This window comes from Armigeres subalbatus, chromosome 1, assembly GCF_024139115.2.
Source record: "Armigeres subalbatus isolate Guangzhou_Male chromosome 1, GZ_Asu_2, whole genome shotgun sequence".
In the NCBI taxonomy this organism is placed as follows: Eukaryota; Metazoa; Arthropoda; class Insecta; order Diptera; family Culicidae; genus Armigeres; species Armigeres subalbatus.
Window position 1 is genome coordinate 248,498,084 of NC_085139.1, and position 17,068 is coordinate 248,515,151.

At 41.1% G+C, this 17,068-nt stretch overlaps 1 protein-coding gene across 4 annotated transcripts in view; it reads right to left on the minus strand.

Moving 5' to 3' along the window:
* The window catches only part of LOC134206483 (nuclear pore complex protein DDB_G0274915-like), a 114,735-nt gene that overhangs the window by 39,305 nt on the left and 58,362 nt on the right, over window positions 1–17,068 (minus strand). For 3 of the 4 annotated variants that reach the window (XM_062682202.1, XM_062682203.1, XM_062682204.1), the window contains exons 3-5: window positions 5,262–5,456; window positions 5,079–5,167; window positions 3,833–4,333 (exon numbers count right to left, since the gene is read on the minus strand). In XM_062682202.1, the coding sequence (XP_062538186.1) occupies window positions 3,833–4,333; window positions 5,079–5,167; window positions 5,262–5,456 (785 nt within the window). The remainder of the gene's footprint in view (window positions 1–3,832; window positions 4,334–5,078; window positions 5,168–5,261; window positions 5,457–17,068) is intronic. The other variant, XM_062682205.1, reaches the window with a different exon arrangement.

Sequence of the window (17,068 nt, forward strand, 5' to 3'; positions counted from 1 at the left end):
ATTTGAGTGGACTTCTTGATAGGGTGACCAGACAATGCTACAGTATTCTAATATTGATCTGACGTAGGACACATAGAGTGTTTTTATCGTGTAAGGGTCATTGAAATGATAACTGAAACGTTTAATGAATCCAAGCATGTTATGTGCTTTATGAATAATGACGTTATAATGTTCTACAAAGGTCAACTTGGAGTCTAATAATAACACTCAAAATAATCCAAACGTCAATATTACGTGAAAACATATGTGGTTTTTTTCCATCACCTTTTTCACGTAACAGCTACGTGAAACGCAAGTAAACAAAAAATGAACTCATGAACACCCTGTTTACCAGAGTGCCACGTGATAGCTACGTGATTTTTAGGTGGCATCCACGGTAACATGCGGTAGGCTTCAAATGATGTTTCAGTGGATTTAATATTTATTTTGAGCAAAAGACACGTGTTTTTGCGTTTACTATTATTCTCGCTATTATTACCCCAAATTTCCTTTCGAGTGAAAAATATCATTAAAATAACATAAAATAAACTAAAATAAAACATAAGCAGCTGAGCTATGTTAAGCATATTTGTACATAAAGTTTTTTTTTTTTTACAATACCAGAAGGTCCTGAAAAAACTTGCACACTTGATAATTGATACAGCGCAAATAAAAAAGGTGTAGTTTGTAGCCCGGTAATTATTTTCTCAATTCGAATCAATAAAGTTCCAGCAAATTTATAGAACATTATATTTATTCCATTTAAAAGTACAGTAGAAAAAAACTCCTTTCACTTGCGTCCTAATTTTGTTTTGCGTCGCCATCTCGGGTTCCCGTAGTTTCCACAATCGATATTAACTACTTCAGCAACAACAGAAGCATTAATTTTCATTCACGCTTAACATGCTTAACATAAAAGTAGCTATATCAATTACTATAGTAAGTTTTTAGCAATAAATTATAATAAATAACAATATTATAAATTAAAAAATTCGAGAGCAACAACTCTTTCCGCCTAAATATTTAGAGTGAATGACGGCATCTGGTGTCAAAATGAACTTCAGACGTGTACGTGATTTTCACGTAGAAGTGATGAAACAATAAGAGTAATAGCGACGGGATGTTTGTTTAGATGCTATCTGATGATCAATAATAGCTACCTTCATCAGATGAAAGTGTCAAGAAGTTCATTTCTAGCAATCTACGTGATTTTCCACGTACCATTAACGTGTGGATTATTTTGAGTGAACCCTAAGTCTCTCACTTTTGTGCATCGTATAATTCGTTCCTGGCCTAGCTTACAGGTAATGTTTTGTAATATCTGCTTTCTAGTAAATGAAATTATGCTACATTTTTTCACGTTTATATCGAGAAGGTTTTTGACCACCAGTTATAAAAATCGTCAATTTCTTGTTGAAATACGGCTAAGTCAGCATCATCACAAATTTCCATGTACAATTTCATGTCATCGGCATAAATAAGGACCTTAAGGCGTTTTAATATGAGTGTTATATCATTAACAAAAGAATGAACAATAATGGACCTAAGTGTGATCCTTGTGGTACACCAGAAGTAACTTTAATTGGCGAAGACAATTTATTATGGAAGCGCACTAACTGTGTTCTATCTCTAAGATATGATTCAATCCATCTAACCAAATATTCCGAAAAACCTAATCGCTGAAGCTTAAAGAGTAATAAAGAGATGTCAACTCTATCGAAAGCCTTACTGAAATCCGTGTACAAAGTTTCAACAGAGTTACCTCTATCCATTGCAGCAAGTGAAAATGTCACGAAGTCTAAGAGATTAGTGGCAGTGGATCTGCCTTTAAAGAAACCATGTTGGCGATTTGTGATCAAGTGCTTAACCTGTTCAAAGAGTTTCATATTCACAATAGATTCAAACAATGTCGGTATACATGATATAATTGCAATGCCCCGATAATTTTGTACGTCTGAGCGTTTGCCTGATTTGAAAATTGGAAGAAGATAAGATTTTTTCCATAAATGTGGGAATACTCCATGAGCTAATGATTTATTAAATTCGTGTGGATTCCATTAGGAATCCGTGTGGAATCCATTAGGAATCCGTGTGGATTCCATTAGGAATCCGTGTGGATTCCATTAGGAATCCGTGTGGATTCCATTAGGAATCCGTGTGGATTCCATTAGGAATCCGTGTGGATTCCATTAGGAATCCGTGTGGATTCCATTAGGATTCAAAAAGGAATGGATTCTATTAGGATTCCGTGTGTATTCCATTAGGAATACGTGTGGATTCCATTAGGAATCCGTGTGGATTCCTTTAGGAATCCGTGTGGATTCCATTAGGAATCCGTGTGGATTCCATTAGGAATCCGTGTGGATTCCATTAGGAATCCGTGTGGATTCCATTAGGAATCCGTGTGGATTCCATTAGGAATCCGTGTGGATTCCATTAGGAATCCGTGTGAATTCCATTAGGAATCCGTGTGGATTACATTAGGAATCCGTGTGGATTCCATTAGGAATCCGTGTGGATTCCATTAGGAATCCGTGTGGATTCCATTAGGAATCCGTGTGGATTCCATTAGGAATCCGTGTGGATTCCATTAGGAATCCGTGTGGATTCCATTAGGAATCCGTGTGGATTCTATTAGGAATCCGTGTGGATTCCATTAGGAATCCGTGTGGATTCCATTAGGAATCATTTTATGCATGTGGAATCCATATGGATTCTATTAGAAATCCATGTGGATTCTATCAGGAATACGTGTGGGCTTCGTAGGGAATACGTGTGGATCATATTAGAAATTTGTGTGGATTCCATTTAAAATCCGTTTAGATTAAATTAGAAAACCGTGTTGATTTCATCAGGAATCCGTGTAGAATCCACCAAACATCCGTATGGATTTGGAATTTGTGTGGATTTAATTGAGAGTCCGTGTGATTTCCATCAAGTAGCTGTGAGGATTCGATTAATAATCCGAATGGATTCCTTCAGGCATCCGTGTGCATGCCATCAAAAAACCCTGCATGAATCCGGATATCTTCAAGAATCCGTGTTGACCTCCTCGAGAATCCTCGTGATTTCGTGTATTCGCCATTGATTAAATTCGATGATTCTCTACCTCCTTGCGATACACGTAACAGGATTGGTTGGCTCACCGATTTTCAACAATGCCTTGTGAAATGCATTTTTTTTTCAATAGTTTAATCCATTGTTTTTTGGGCAAGCTCTTAAAAAGTTCGTCGATGGATTAATACCTACCAAAATCTCCAAAATCGGAACGGAAAAAAGGACGGCCCATAAAAAAATGAAAAGGTGTTTTTTGAGCCACATTTTTAAAGGAATAGAATTTTTATTTTTCAAATCACGAGACAGACTCCATTGCTAATGACTACAATGACTAATGACTACAATTGATGCATACTTATTTTTGTTTGACAGCAATATACGAATTCACCCCATTTTTACTCCATTCATAAAGCATATAATAAATAGCTAAATGTTATGGTCCCTGATAAATAGCAATTTATAGGTATATGCTTTTAACCTTTCATGAAAATTCACAAGTGCTGTGTACACAAGCGAAGATTTTTTTGAGTGTTGAATAAAATACGAGGTATTGTGTTGCGTGCTTGAATGCTAATGATATTTTAACTGTTGAGTCCCTTCTCGAATTAGGTAGAAAAACATGCACAACTTCAATAATTAATTATTAAAATATCTGACACAGTTATTTGGTAAAACAAAGCTGTGAAACATTATCCAACGATTACCCAGCAACCATACGCGGCACCTCATTTCATAATTATGCAGTTGTTTATGGATTCAAACAACATTAAGCACGTGGTTCGCAAATAAAACTCACCCATCATCTTCATCCTCGTTAATGGTCAGTATCTTGTACATCTTCTGTCCGTTAATTCCGGCGGTGGCAGCCCCACCGCCGCCCCTCTCCAGCAGCCTCGCAGTGCCACCGGCGATGGGCAGCTGCACCAATTTGCCCATTTTTACGTTGCTGCTATTGCTGCTGATGATGGCACTTGTCACCGTTGCACCGTTCGCAGTTGCACTTGCGCTCCCGTTACTGCCGAAACCGTAGAACAAGTTCGGCGCCGAAAGGGAGGTCTGCTGCTGCTGGCGTTGTTGGGACGGTTGAGACGCCGGGTGCAGAAGGTTGCTGGTCTGCTGCAATCGCCGTATCGAGGTAATGGCCATCTTGGACGGGTCATCGGTGGCGTACGCCGAGGTGGACGTGGAGGACGTCGACGACGATGACGACGACAGGGAAGACAGCGAGCGCCGGGTCAGATGGTGATGCAGGTTGCCGTTTCGCGCGCCGTGCAGTGCGTGATGGCTGCTGCTGCTGCTGTTGTAATGTGGCAATGTGACAGCGGCATGCAATTAGACAATTGAGAAAATGTAAATAGGTAATTAGTATATTAGGCTTCTCATTATACGCCGCTGTTCAAGCGGAAACAGATGAATTCCGGCTGACTTCTGGTTAGCTAGGCGCTGTTGAAAATTGGCACAACAATAATGGTTTTTGGCGGTTAATGCGCTCGAGCAGTAAATGTATAAGCTTTTACGTTAAAATTCAATGAAGGTTTTAGCATCAAAGTCGATCATTGTAGCAAATTGTTTTTAATTGCCGAGAGAGACACAATCAAATAATTACATCAACCGTGAACATTTGTGACTAGACTCGGTAGATCAATGTTTCGGTTGTGCAATTTTGTACGCTCAATCATTATAACCGCAGAACTAATTTTAAATTTTGAAGGTAATATTATTACATCACGGAGGCAACAGGAACTATGTCCAAGGGCTTGACGACCCCTCCTCTGGCACCTTGATAGTGGGCTCCGTTAAACTTCCAAAAGTATGAAAAAATGGACGTCGCACGGCTACCTTCTACCAAGGAGCTTGCAATCAGCTCCATAGCTCTAGGCAAGATGCGCTAGCTTGTGATTGAGTGTCAATTGAGAGTCAATTAACGCATTGGAAGTCGAAATATGCTATTTATTGGCGCGTGTATTTCACGCACAATAATTTATATGTTTGTTCTCTGTGGTAAGTCGCAATTTAAAAATTCATTATCCAAAACATCTCACCTGAACTTTTTATCGACGCCGCCTTCACCCTTGAGACTGTCCAGCAATGCGGTGATCCACTCGGAACAGCTTTTATGATCGTCACAGCGCTGGAAGCACATAAAATAAACATTCATGAGTTTATGCAAAACGAAATCCTCCTCCGTTCAGCGAACCGAGGAAAACCCCCTTTAGGACACTTACGAACGTGTACAGCACCTTGGAGTTGGTTTCGATCGTGAAGCGGGGCCCGGTCGTCGGAATGATGACCGTCCCCGGCACCAGGTTGATGATGTCCTTGAAGGGGGCGAGCTTCTTCTCGTAGTCGTCTTTCGATGAGTAGGAAAGCAGCAGCTGGTTCTGCAGGATGAAGTACATCTTCCGCCAGCCACCCATCTTCTGCGAGATGGAACGGAACGGAACGGAACCGAACGGACCCCGAAAGGTGACCATGAAAAGACACAAAGAGAAGAAAATAATGCGCGGGTGAAAATTAATGGCGAAGAATTTTTCGGAGATCAGTGGCGTGGATCAGTCGCAGTCAACCACAGCGTGACGAAGGCCGGAATCACGCACGCCTATTTTATCTTTGTGGTAGATGGTGGCAAAAAGCAAAGCAGATTAAAGCTGATGCGTTGCGTTATGCCGACTTCGTTACGGGTCTTGGAGAATGATAACGATCTTTTGAATTTGTGTGTTCAAGGTTTCATGGAGGTTTGTGCATTACCGGCAAAAAAATCAAATAAGCCACGAAAACCATTTCCATGTGTGCAAATTTTAAATGTCTTTTAAATATTCATCCCCTTTATCGATGTAATATGGTAACATTATTTAAAATAAAGCACTTTGTTTAAAGTATTAATTTATATTTGATAGAGACACAATATTGTGAACTACTCTGCATTTGAAATTGGTCTACTTTCAAATCTGTTCCAATATAAAACGCTGAGACCATTGTATGCAATCAAACTCGCTTCTTTTCAATTTTGAAAGCTTGAAAACTGTTAGTGCTTTACCGTCATAACAAATGATTCCAAGATGTTTGTCGTTCAAAATCGACACATTGTGGTAAAACGGTATTAAATACTAGTCCTTCAGTCGTTAATAAAACGTCTGGATCATCCGTTACTGCACATAGAATAAAATCAGAAGCACTGGCGAAGTTAAGCTGGGGCACGATGGGGCATGTGACCCACCAAATAGAATATTTCCCTGAAATTAAATTATATAATGGGGGATCCCCCAGCGCCGAAGACCTCCCAGTATCGGACACTTCTCAAAACGACACTTGTAGAGCTTACTGCTCCATCTTATGTAGTACAAAAGAAAGCTATTGAAAAGTCCTTTACCTGCAAGGAATATCAGATCCTCATGTTGTAAACTCTTTTCAAAATTTGAAATTGAACAAAAATGCCAAACATTTTCATGTTTCGCCTTACTTTAGAAGTTTTGGATCAACAATATAGAAATAATCAATCGAATGCATTCTGATTATGTGGAGATGTCATATGTATTTAGCCGTATCCCAAGTAACATTCCAAGTTTTATTCCGCTCTAGGGATGGTTTTCTAGATCAATTTATAAGATCTAACAATAAAACCCACTACTAAACGACAACCTTCTGGTGACCACTATAAATGTAAGATATGTCCAAATGGCCCTCTCTAGATAACCACCATAAGCCTGTTATAAGAGTATTTAGAAATCCTTTTTAAACCACCCGCAAAAAAGGGAATTTGGCTGCGGCAGCTGTCAAAAATGTTGCTTTGAAAAAAGAGAAACAAAACCTTGCAGAAAAATAATAACAACATAAAATGTTGATGAAAATCATGATGACGATGACCACATAATAATATTATTTTTAGGATTAATATTGTTTTACAATGTGCTTCCATCGAAATAAGGTGCGCGTTCAATTTCATGATGAAAGTTAGGAAAAAATTAAGATTGAACACCACGCGCTCTCAAAACAATGTAGTTTTGAGCATAAAATTTAAAATAATTGTAACAGCAATATCCCTAATCTCCCTTGAATATATAGATATATCTCCCCAACATATTTATAATGCAAATCAATGACCAATAAAGTGTTTTACGCGATGAAAACATTGTATGACAGCGATAAACTTTACCGTCTTGAAAATGTTTCTTCATTTTCAATATGGCCATCATAAATTTCAATTAGAAAAATGTTGCTCTTGTTAAACACCTTTATAAACTCTTTGCAATGCAAATATTCTTATTAGGGTTACTCATTTGACCACATTACGACCAAAAAATGTGGTTTTGATCGAGCTATGAGAATAGGATTTATCACGCTCTCCATCACAACTATAGAGCCGCTCATAAGGTCAATAGGTGGTTGACGTTTGAAGCTTTTTCAGCATATTTATGAGAGGTTTATTGATATCAATAAGATCGACAATAAAACTGAGCAACTAGCTATGGTGATTGCTATCATAAATCCGCTATAAGAATTAAATAAATCCAAGAAGCATTGAAATTGTTACTTGGGATTTCAAATAACGATCATGATTTGTTAGATATATAATGTAACTTTGGTGCTAAATCAATTTCTATATCCGGTAGCTGTCCCCCGGGTCCGGACAGTTTGATTTTTTATGTGATCAATAATAGCCATTCTTTACACCTGTTTTGTTAAACTTATTTTAATTCAAATGTTTCTTATTGCTAAGGTATCAAGAAGTCACAGAAATAAGCAGAAACAAAGAATGAAGATGTCTTTGAAAAAGGTGGGAATTTGGAGTAGGATGTAAGAACTAGACCTGTGCGCCTCCGCCGCCTCCGTCAAAAATGAGTCCGCGCCGTATGCACATTTTTCACGCCGCCGAATATTTTTTACCACGCCGATGTTTTATGGACTCCTACGACCAGTAGTTTTATGGGCTCCGTACATGTTTACTGGTGTTCGGAATCCTAACTGAAGAAAATAATCCGTGGAATCTGCCCTTCCAAAGCAGATCAAAACTGCAAATTTATTAGACATTATTAATAAACCTTCGTTTTAATTGACAATAAACTTACAGTTATGATCTGCTTTGGAAGGGCAGATTCCACGGATTATTTTCTTCAGTTAGGATTCCGAACAAAATCAAAGAGTTACTCGGACCTAACCTCAAAGGATGGCTTCTAACACTACAGGACCAGGTAATGAGCGATTAGCGACATGTTTGATATGTGGTGGACCGGAAGACGACGACTACAACATGGTGAGTTGCAACCAGTGCCAACTTTGGGCTCACTTCAAATGTGCTGGAGTAACACAAGAAGTTGAATATGGAGAATGGTTTTGCCCAGAATGTGCTGAATCCAAGGAGGCACACCTACAGCTTCCGAAAACTAAAAAAAACGCTAAAAAATCATCGAAAAACGGTGCGAGCTCGACACGCAGTGCAAGTTCGTCCGTTGCCGCGCACGTCGCTGCACTCGAAGAGGAGCAACGCGCTAGGGAGAAAACTCTATCGGACCAGATTGCACTCCGAACAAAACGTCTTGAGCTAGAACGTGAAATGCAGGATCTCCAACTGAAGCAGGAGAGGGAACTTCTAGATCGCCAACTGCAAGCTGAACGGGAATTCATTCGGAAAAGGGATGTAATTAGACAGGAAGCGCAGTCTAGCAAGGAGAAAGTGCAATGTTGGCTCAATGAGCAAAAGCAACCGAAACAACCCAAAGAAGACATTCGTGGGGCGTACCCAAAAGGATCAACTATGAAGTGTCAAGCACCAAGAAGCTTGTTTTACGAGGAAGAGTATTCCAATGGCGATCGTAGCGGGGGTAGCGGCTCAGAAGAGAATGAGGATGCAGTTATAGAGTCGATGCAGAATTTGTCGATAAACACCAACAGGAACTTACTGGGGATGCGAACCGTTCGAGTGACGAAAGAGCAACTGGCTGCCCGACAGGCAGTGTCGAAACATCTCCCAACCTTTAAAGGAGAACCTGAAATATGGCCACTCTTTATAAGTAGCTTTGAGTATACCACTCAAGCTTGTGGCTTTTCAGTCCTTTATCAATTTTGGCACAACTGTAAAACAGCTCTGTGATCATTTAGAAGCTGCGCAGCTCAAAGATCACCTGAATAATCAAATGTTGGTTCAGGAGCTTGTCGAAAAACTGCCTCCAAGTTATAAATTCGAATGGGCTAGGTTTAAAAGAGGTAATTGCCGCCTTACCTCCGCTTAGATTGTTCACCGACTACATAACAGAAATAGTATCTGATGTCTCGGAAGTCACGGAATTTGCTGTGTCATCACGGAATGAGTTTGTGCGGACGACAAGAGAAAAGTCTCGAAAAAGGGAGTTCGTCCATCATCATGAACACGAGACGAAGAAAGCAGGAACGTTACTACTGGCAAGTGTCGGAAAATTATGCGGGATTTGCAGACGCACCGAACACAAAGTTCGTTTCTGTGACCAATTCAAGCAAATGAATCTGGAGGAACGTCTGAGAGCAGTTGATAATTTAAAGCTTTGCCAACTTTGCCTCAATTCCCATGGTAACAGTCGTTGTACCTTTAAGATACGCTGTACCGTGAAGGATTGCGGTGGAAATCATCATTATCTTCTACATCGGAGAGAGGAATCCGTTCAACTAATGGAAGTTGGATGTAACGCGCACAAAAATCTGTCGCGTGGAATCATTTTCCGTATGGTGCCTGTTACGTTATCCTTCGGAAATTCGAGCTTGAAGACACTGGCCTTTCTCGACGAAGAGTCTTCTAGTACACTGGTTGACGACATGGTTGCAAAACATTTAAAGCTGAGAGGTGAACACGAACCATTGACAGTAACGTGGACCGGACGAATCAAGCGATATGAGAACCGCTCCCAGAAAGTTAAGTTACTGTTATCAACGGACGATTGCGATGAGCAATTTGTGCTGCAGGGTGTTCGCACGGTGTCAGAGTTGATGTTGCCGAAACAGAGTATGCTATTTTCCGATATATCAGCACGGTATCCTCATCTAGCGAACCTGCCAGTAGTTGATCGTTTTTCGGAGGATGTAAGGATATTACTGGGGTTGGACAACTTACACTTGTTCGCCCCACTTGAATCTTGTATTGGAAAACCAGGAGAGCCCATCGCAGTACACCCAGGTTTTTTTTTACGCGGTTGGAATTCGTTAATTTTTCGGTTAACCTGAACTTTCACCGCTTTTAAAATACCCCCTGAATTTTCTTTGATTTTTTGTGAATTTTTTCGTGGGGTTAACTCATTGTTTCACTGACGCTGAAGGTCTTAAACGACTAAAACTAAACCGTGTAAAAAAAACCTGGGTGTACGTTCAACTTTGGGTTGGACAGTATACGGCCCGGAAACGCAACAATCAAGAACAGAAACGTTCATAAATCTGCACTACGTAGCACCAGTGCGCAATCAAGAAATATACGATATGTTACGTGCTCAATTTGTAATGGATGAGCTCGGTGTCACTTCGTTCGGTATACCAGAGTCAGCAGAAGACCAACGTGCACGAGAGCTATTACAGAAGACAACGGTTCGAGTCGAGGAAAGGTTTCAAACTGGACTATTGTGGAGAGAGATGTGCGGCAGTTTCCTGATAGCTATCCAATGGCTATCCGCAGGCTGAAAGCTTTGGAGAAAAAGCTAGATAGAAATGCAGCCTTAAAAGAAAAAGTAGTCAAGCAGATTGCCGACTATCAAACTAAGGGTTACGCGCACCAAGCTACCATAAAGGAGCTTACAGAGACCGCAGCGTCGTCTGTCTGGTATCTACCGTTGAATGTAGCTCTAAATCCTCGGAAACCTGATAAAGTTCGTTTGGTATGGGACGCAGCGGCAACCGTGGACGGAGTGTCCCTCAACTCAACACTGATGAAAGGACCAGATATGTTGGTATCGCTTCCGGAAGTAATCAATCATTTTCGAGAGAAACCCATTGCTTTCGGCGGAGACATCGCCGAAATGTATCATCAGATACGCGTAAAGCCTGAAGACAGATCAGCGCAAAGGTTTCTTTTTCGGGAACATCAAAATCAACCTTCACAAACGTATGTGATGGATGTTCTCACGTTTGGAGCTACGTGCTCTCCCTGTTCAGCACAATTCGTTAAGAACCTCAATGCGAGAAGGTTCATAAATGAGCTTCCAGAAGCTGTAAATGCTATTATATACCGACATTATGTGGACGATTATTATGACAGTGTGGACACCATCGAGGAAGCTATTGCAAGGATAAAAGAAATCAAGCACATCCACGAAGAAGGCGGGTTTTGCATAAGAACTGTGTTTTACATTCTAGAGTGGTTTTGGAAGCATTAGGCAAGAAAGAAGAAAGTACGAAGGTGTGACTCAATCTGGATAAAGACAACGAATACGAGCGATTCCTCGGTATCGTATGGGAGCCATTGCATGATGTATTCACTTTCTCTTTCAACGCGGAGCTAGATCCAGAAGAACAGGCTAGAAAATATACAACGAAACGAATGGTGCTCAGCAGTGTTATGGCTCTTTTCGGCCCTTTAGGCCTACTATCTCCAGTAACTATACGTGGGAGAATGCTAGTTCAAGATCTCTGGCGAACGGGCTGCGAATGGGACGAATCTATCGATAGTGTTTCGTTTCAAAAATGGCAGCGCTGGACGGAATTGTTGCGAAACATTGAAACACTTAAAATCCCTAGAAGTTATTTCGGAAGTGCAAGGACTTGTGAAATCGAAGACCTGCAGCTCCACGTCTTCACGGATGCCAGTGAAACAGCGTACGGATGCGTGGCGTATTTTTGAGCGGCCATTCGAGGTGTAATTCAATGTGCGATGGTTATGAGTCGTTCTAAGGTGGCGCCTTTGAAGCTACTATCGATACCGCGTCTAGTGCTTCAAGCTGCCCTTTTTGGATTACACCTGGCCCGAACGGTGCGAGAAAACCATAGTTACATCATCACCAGACAGTTCCTTTGGACAGATTCGCAAACGGTCTTGTCATGGATTCGATCTGATCAGCGCAGGTACAAACAGTTTGTTGGATTTCGCTTCGGGGAAATTTTACGTTTGACCAAAGTTACGAAATGGAATTGGGTGCCGACAAAATTGAATGTCGCAGACAAATTAACGAAGTGGGGTGGAGATCTGGAAGTGCTGACATATCATAGTTGGATCCGAGGCCCGACGTTCTTATACCAGGATGAAGAGTATTGGCCTAAAAGAAACTTACCACAAGTGAATACAACAGAGAAGCTACGGGTCCATTTACTTCTACACAACATTAGCCTACCAAGCGTCCTAATTGATGTTAGTCGTTTTTCCAAGTGGATGGTTCTAGTTAGAACCGTAGCGACGCTCTATCGTTTCATTTCAAACTTGAAAAAAAAGATTAAAAGGCTTCCAATCCAATAGAAACCTGACCCTTCGGCTCAGTCGGTTCAAATACCTTTACTGCAAGCGGAATTGCTACGAGCAGAGCAATATTTGCTGAAAGTGGCCCAGATGGAGTGATCGACGAATTGAAAGTTTTGACGCGAAATAGGGAACTACCAGTTAGTCAATGGTTGTCAATCGAGAAATCTAGCCCACTATATAAGTTGACTCCACTAGTTGATGACGATGGCTTGAATCGAATGGAAGGACGTTCAGAGCGAGCAGACTTTCTTCCGTTTGATTTACGATTCCCGATAATCTTACCGGGAGACCACTCTATTACGAAACTAATAGTGCATAGCTACCATGAAAGATTTGGTCACGTTTATCGCGAAACCGTGAAAAACGAGCTTAAACAACGGTTCCATGTTTTGAAAATAAATGCAGTAATACGAGAAGTTGCGAAAGACTGTATCTGGTGCAAGGTTCGACGTAATCGGCCCCAAGTTCCTAGGATGGCTCCTTTGCCAGTGCAGCGGTTAACACCGAACTTGCGCCCATTTAGTTATGTCGGCTTAGACTATCTTGGTCCGTTTGAGGTAACTGTTGGGCGCCGAAAGGAAAAGCGCTGGGTTGTATTATTCACCTGCCTGGTGATAAGAGCGGTGCACGTTGAGGTTGCCTGGGGACTAACCACTCAGTCCTGCTTAATGGCAATACGGAGGTTTGTCTGTCGACGGGGACCGCCATGTGAATTTTTCGGACAATGGTACAAATTTGAAAGGTGCTAGTAAGGAAATCAAACCACTCCAACCAAGGACTCCAAACCACTTTTGCGAGGCATCTCTCCCAATGAGCCACACTCTACCATACCACCAACGAACATAACTGAAGCTCTTCGTGATTCTTACAAGAGAACTCAACATATTGCGGAGGAAATGTGGAAACGCTGGATCCATGAGTATATTCCATCAGTTAACCAAAGAACCAAATGGTTTGGAGAAGCAAGGCAGTTGAAAGCAGGGGACTTAGTTTATGTTGTAGAAGGATTAAATCGAAAATCATGGGTTCGTGGAATAATAGAAGAGCCAATAGTTTCCAGTGATGGGAGAATTCGCCAAGCATGGGTGCGCACCAAGAGTGGTGTGTTCAAGAGGGCAACAGTGAAACTTGCGGTGTTGGAAATAAGCTGTAGTAACCCTGGGCAGGATGCGGCCATCACAGCAGAGTTACGGGCCGGGGAAATGTTGCGGACAGCAACTTTGGCATCACTGCCAACGACGATGAATAGAATAGGGTCATATAGATGACAGCTCAACACGTCATACAATTTGTTTCCATTGATTCATATTAATAGTATTGAAAGTCACGTCATCTTTAAAATCTATTATTAATCAATAATTAGGGGATCTCTGAAACTTTCTATTTTTTTTTCAAATACCAGAACGACGTAGCACATTGAATTTTCTACGAACAACTGGTTTAACCTATCGGAAATACATATTTTCAGTCAAGTTAATATTACATTTATCTACTTCCAAGTATGCCGAAATTATTCGATGGCTGCTCTTAACAGTAACTAACATTGAGCTGATTTTGGTATACAAGTATGCACCTGCAATCGAACTATCACTTTTAAGTTTAATCACCGCCTAAGAAGTCAATTGTTTTTCAGGAATTTTAGGAATTGCTCCTAGAAAACTTTTAGTGATTGCTTTAAGAATATCTTCTGGAATCAAGCAAGGATTCATCTAAAAATGTTTACAGTGATTCAAACCAGGAAATCCTTTTGAAATTTCTTCAATAATTAGTCCAGATTTTTTTTCGAGAATTCCTTCAGAAATTCCTTCCTCAATGAATTTATTCTATACTTTCTGTAGGGATTTCAACCTAAAGTTCCTTCCTGAATTTATTCAGGAACATCCTAGGGAAATTCTTCAGGACTCGTTTCAATAAATCTTTTAAGAACTCTTCTGATTAATCCCACAAAAATTCCACCGTAAATTCCGTTTGGAGGAATATCGGAGCAGTTCCTGAAGTAGACTCAAAATAATTCCTGAGGGAATTACATAACAAATTTCCGAAGCAATTTTCCAATTGGGGAATCTGTGGACGGATTTATATAAGTATTCTTGAAGTAATGTCCACGAAAACTCCAGGAGAAACTCGATGAATTGAACGCAGGAAAATTTGAGACAGAAGGCGAAATTTGGGTTACTCCGCCCAGGAAAAAAAACTAAGGGACTTTCGGAAGAAATTTCAATAAAGTTTGTATGGGAATTTCAGGGAGAATACAAATTCGGTAATTCATTTTATTAAAAAGATCGGTGATCAAAAAAACCATTAAAAAAATTATTGAATTTCGGTGATTTTTTAATAATTTACAGAAAACTGTGAAAATATTACCGTTGAATATGTAAAAGAGTTGTATCACCTATTTCGGTGAAATACTATGCTGAAATATCGGTAAACGCAAACAAGTTCGATACGTCATGGAGGAAACTGGAATTGAATGAGTAAGTATTTCCTAATGAGTTTCGGAGGAGCTCCATGAACATCCGAAGGAATTTCTGGAGAAACTTTCGAAGAAATTCTTGAAGAAATTTACTGAAGAATTTTGATGGAACTTTTGTAGGAATACTCCGGGAAGAAAACTTGGAGGAACTTTCCGAGGAATTTCTGGAGAAGCTTTCCGAAGAATTCCTGAAACAAATTTCCGGTGGAACCTTCGGAAAAATTCCGAAGGAACTCTTGCAAGGATTTCTTGGAGAATTGGAATTCTTGGAGGAACTTCTAAAGCAATTCCTGGAGGAACGTCAGGGGAAATTCCTGTAGGAACTTCCGGGGGAAATCCTAGAGAAACTTCCGAAGGATTCCGGGAGGATCTTTCGGAGTAATTCCTGGAGAAACTTCCGGAGTAATTCCTGGGGCAACTTCCGGGAGAATTCCTGAGGCAACTCCCGGAGTAATTCCTGATGGAACTTCCGGAGAAAATCCTGGGATAACTTCCGGAAGAATTCCTGCAAGACCTTCCGAAGGAATTCTTGGAGCAACATCCGGAAGAGCTCCTGGAGGAGCCTCAAGAAGAATTCCTGGAGACACGTCTTGAGGAATACCTGGAGGAACTTCTTGATAAATTCTTGAAGGAACTTCTTAATCAATTCCTGGAGATTTTTCCCGGGGAGTTCCCGCAGGAACTTCCGAAGGAATTCATGGAGAGAATTCCGGAAGAATTCCAGGGGAAACTTCCAGAGAAATTCTTGGGGAAACTTCCGGAGGAACTTCCAGAGGAATTTCCGGAGAAATACCTGAGAGAACTTCCGGCGTAATTCCAGGAGAAACCTCCGGAGGAACTCTTGGAAGAACTTTCGGAGGAATTCCTGGAGGGACTTCCGAAGGAATTCCTGGGGGAACATCTGGAGGAACTTCCAAAGGAAATCCTGAAGAAACATCTGGAGCAATTCCTGGAGGAACTTCTAGAGGAATTCCTTGAGGAACTTCCGAAGGAATTCATGGAGAGAATTCCGGTAGAATTCCAGGGAAAACTTCCAGAGAAATTCTTGGGGAAACTTCCGGAGGAATTCCTGGAGGAACTTCCGGAGGAATTTCGGGAGAAATACCTGAGAGAACTTCCGGCGTAATTCCAGTAGCTACTTTTGAAAGAGTTCCTGGAGGAACCTCCGGAGGAATGTCTTGAGGAATTCCTGGAAGAACTTTTTGAGGAATTCTTGGAGAACTTCTGGATCAATCCCTGGAGGAATTTCCCGGAGAGTTCCTGGAGGAACATCCGGGGGAATTCTTGGAGGAACTTCCGGAGGAATTCATGGAGGAAATTTCGGTGGTACTCTTGGAGGATTTTCCAGGGGAATTTCCGGAGCAATTCTTGGGGGAACCAGAGAGGTCGGAGGGAGAATCAGCTTCTATATGCGGAGGGCAACCAAGGTGGCAGCAGATGAAGGACCCAACCGAGATTGAATGAGCATCCAGGTAGAACGCTTGCAGCTTCCACAAACAGAACGCCACCGGCTTGGTAGCAAATAGTTTCGACGATGACGCAGCAAGATGGCGGATTGAGTGCAGCAAATGGCAAGCCTTCGTCGCCACAAGCGATCACTGCGTGTCTCACTGTCCGTCACACATTCGCTATGCTTTGTCATAGGTTCTGATAAGAACCTGGATAATTTAATTAACTCTCAATTAACTCTTGGAAGCAAGCGAATGGCCGGAATGCCAGTGAACACCGCAACGAACAAGTGGAACAGCCAACAGGAACCTTGTTGCATCGTCGGAAGAATCAAATTCTCAGCGGAATCTCCATCGATGTTTGGGACTAAATCAGAGAAACTTATTCCAGCGGCTAAATTTCAAAATGTGTTGTATGGTGGACTTTTAGTGCGCAGGTATTTCTACAACTCTCCTGAACACGTCGATGTTCGAATTCCACTGCTAAAGGAGCTACGGTGCTAGTTGCTATACTTATACTAAATGATAACAAAATATGCAATCATTTAGTCTAAGTTACTGCTACTAGCGCTATAGCTCCGTTATTAGTGAAATTCAAACAACGAACTGTTAGGCAGAGTTGTAGATAAACCTTCGCACTAGAAGTCCACCATACAACACATTTTGAAATTTAGCCTCTTGAATAAGTTATTGAAAAACTACTAAATG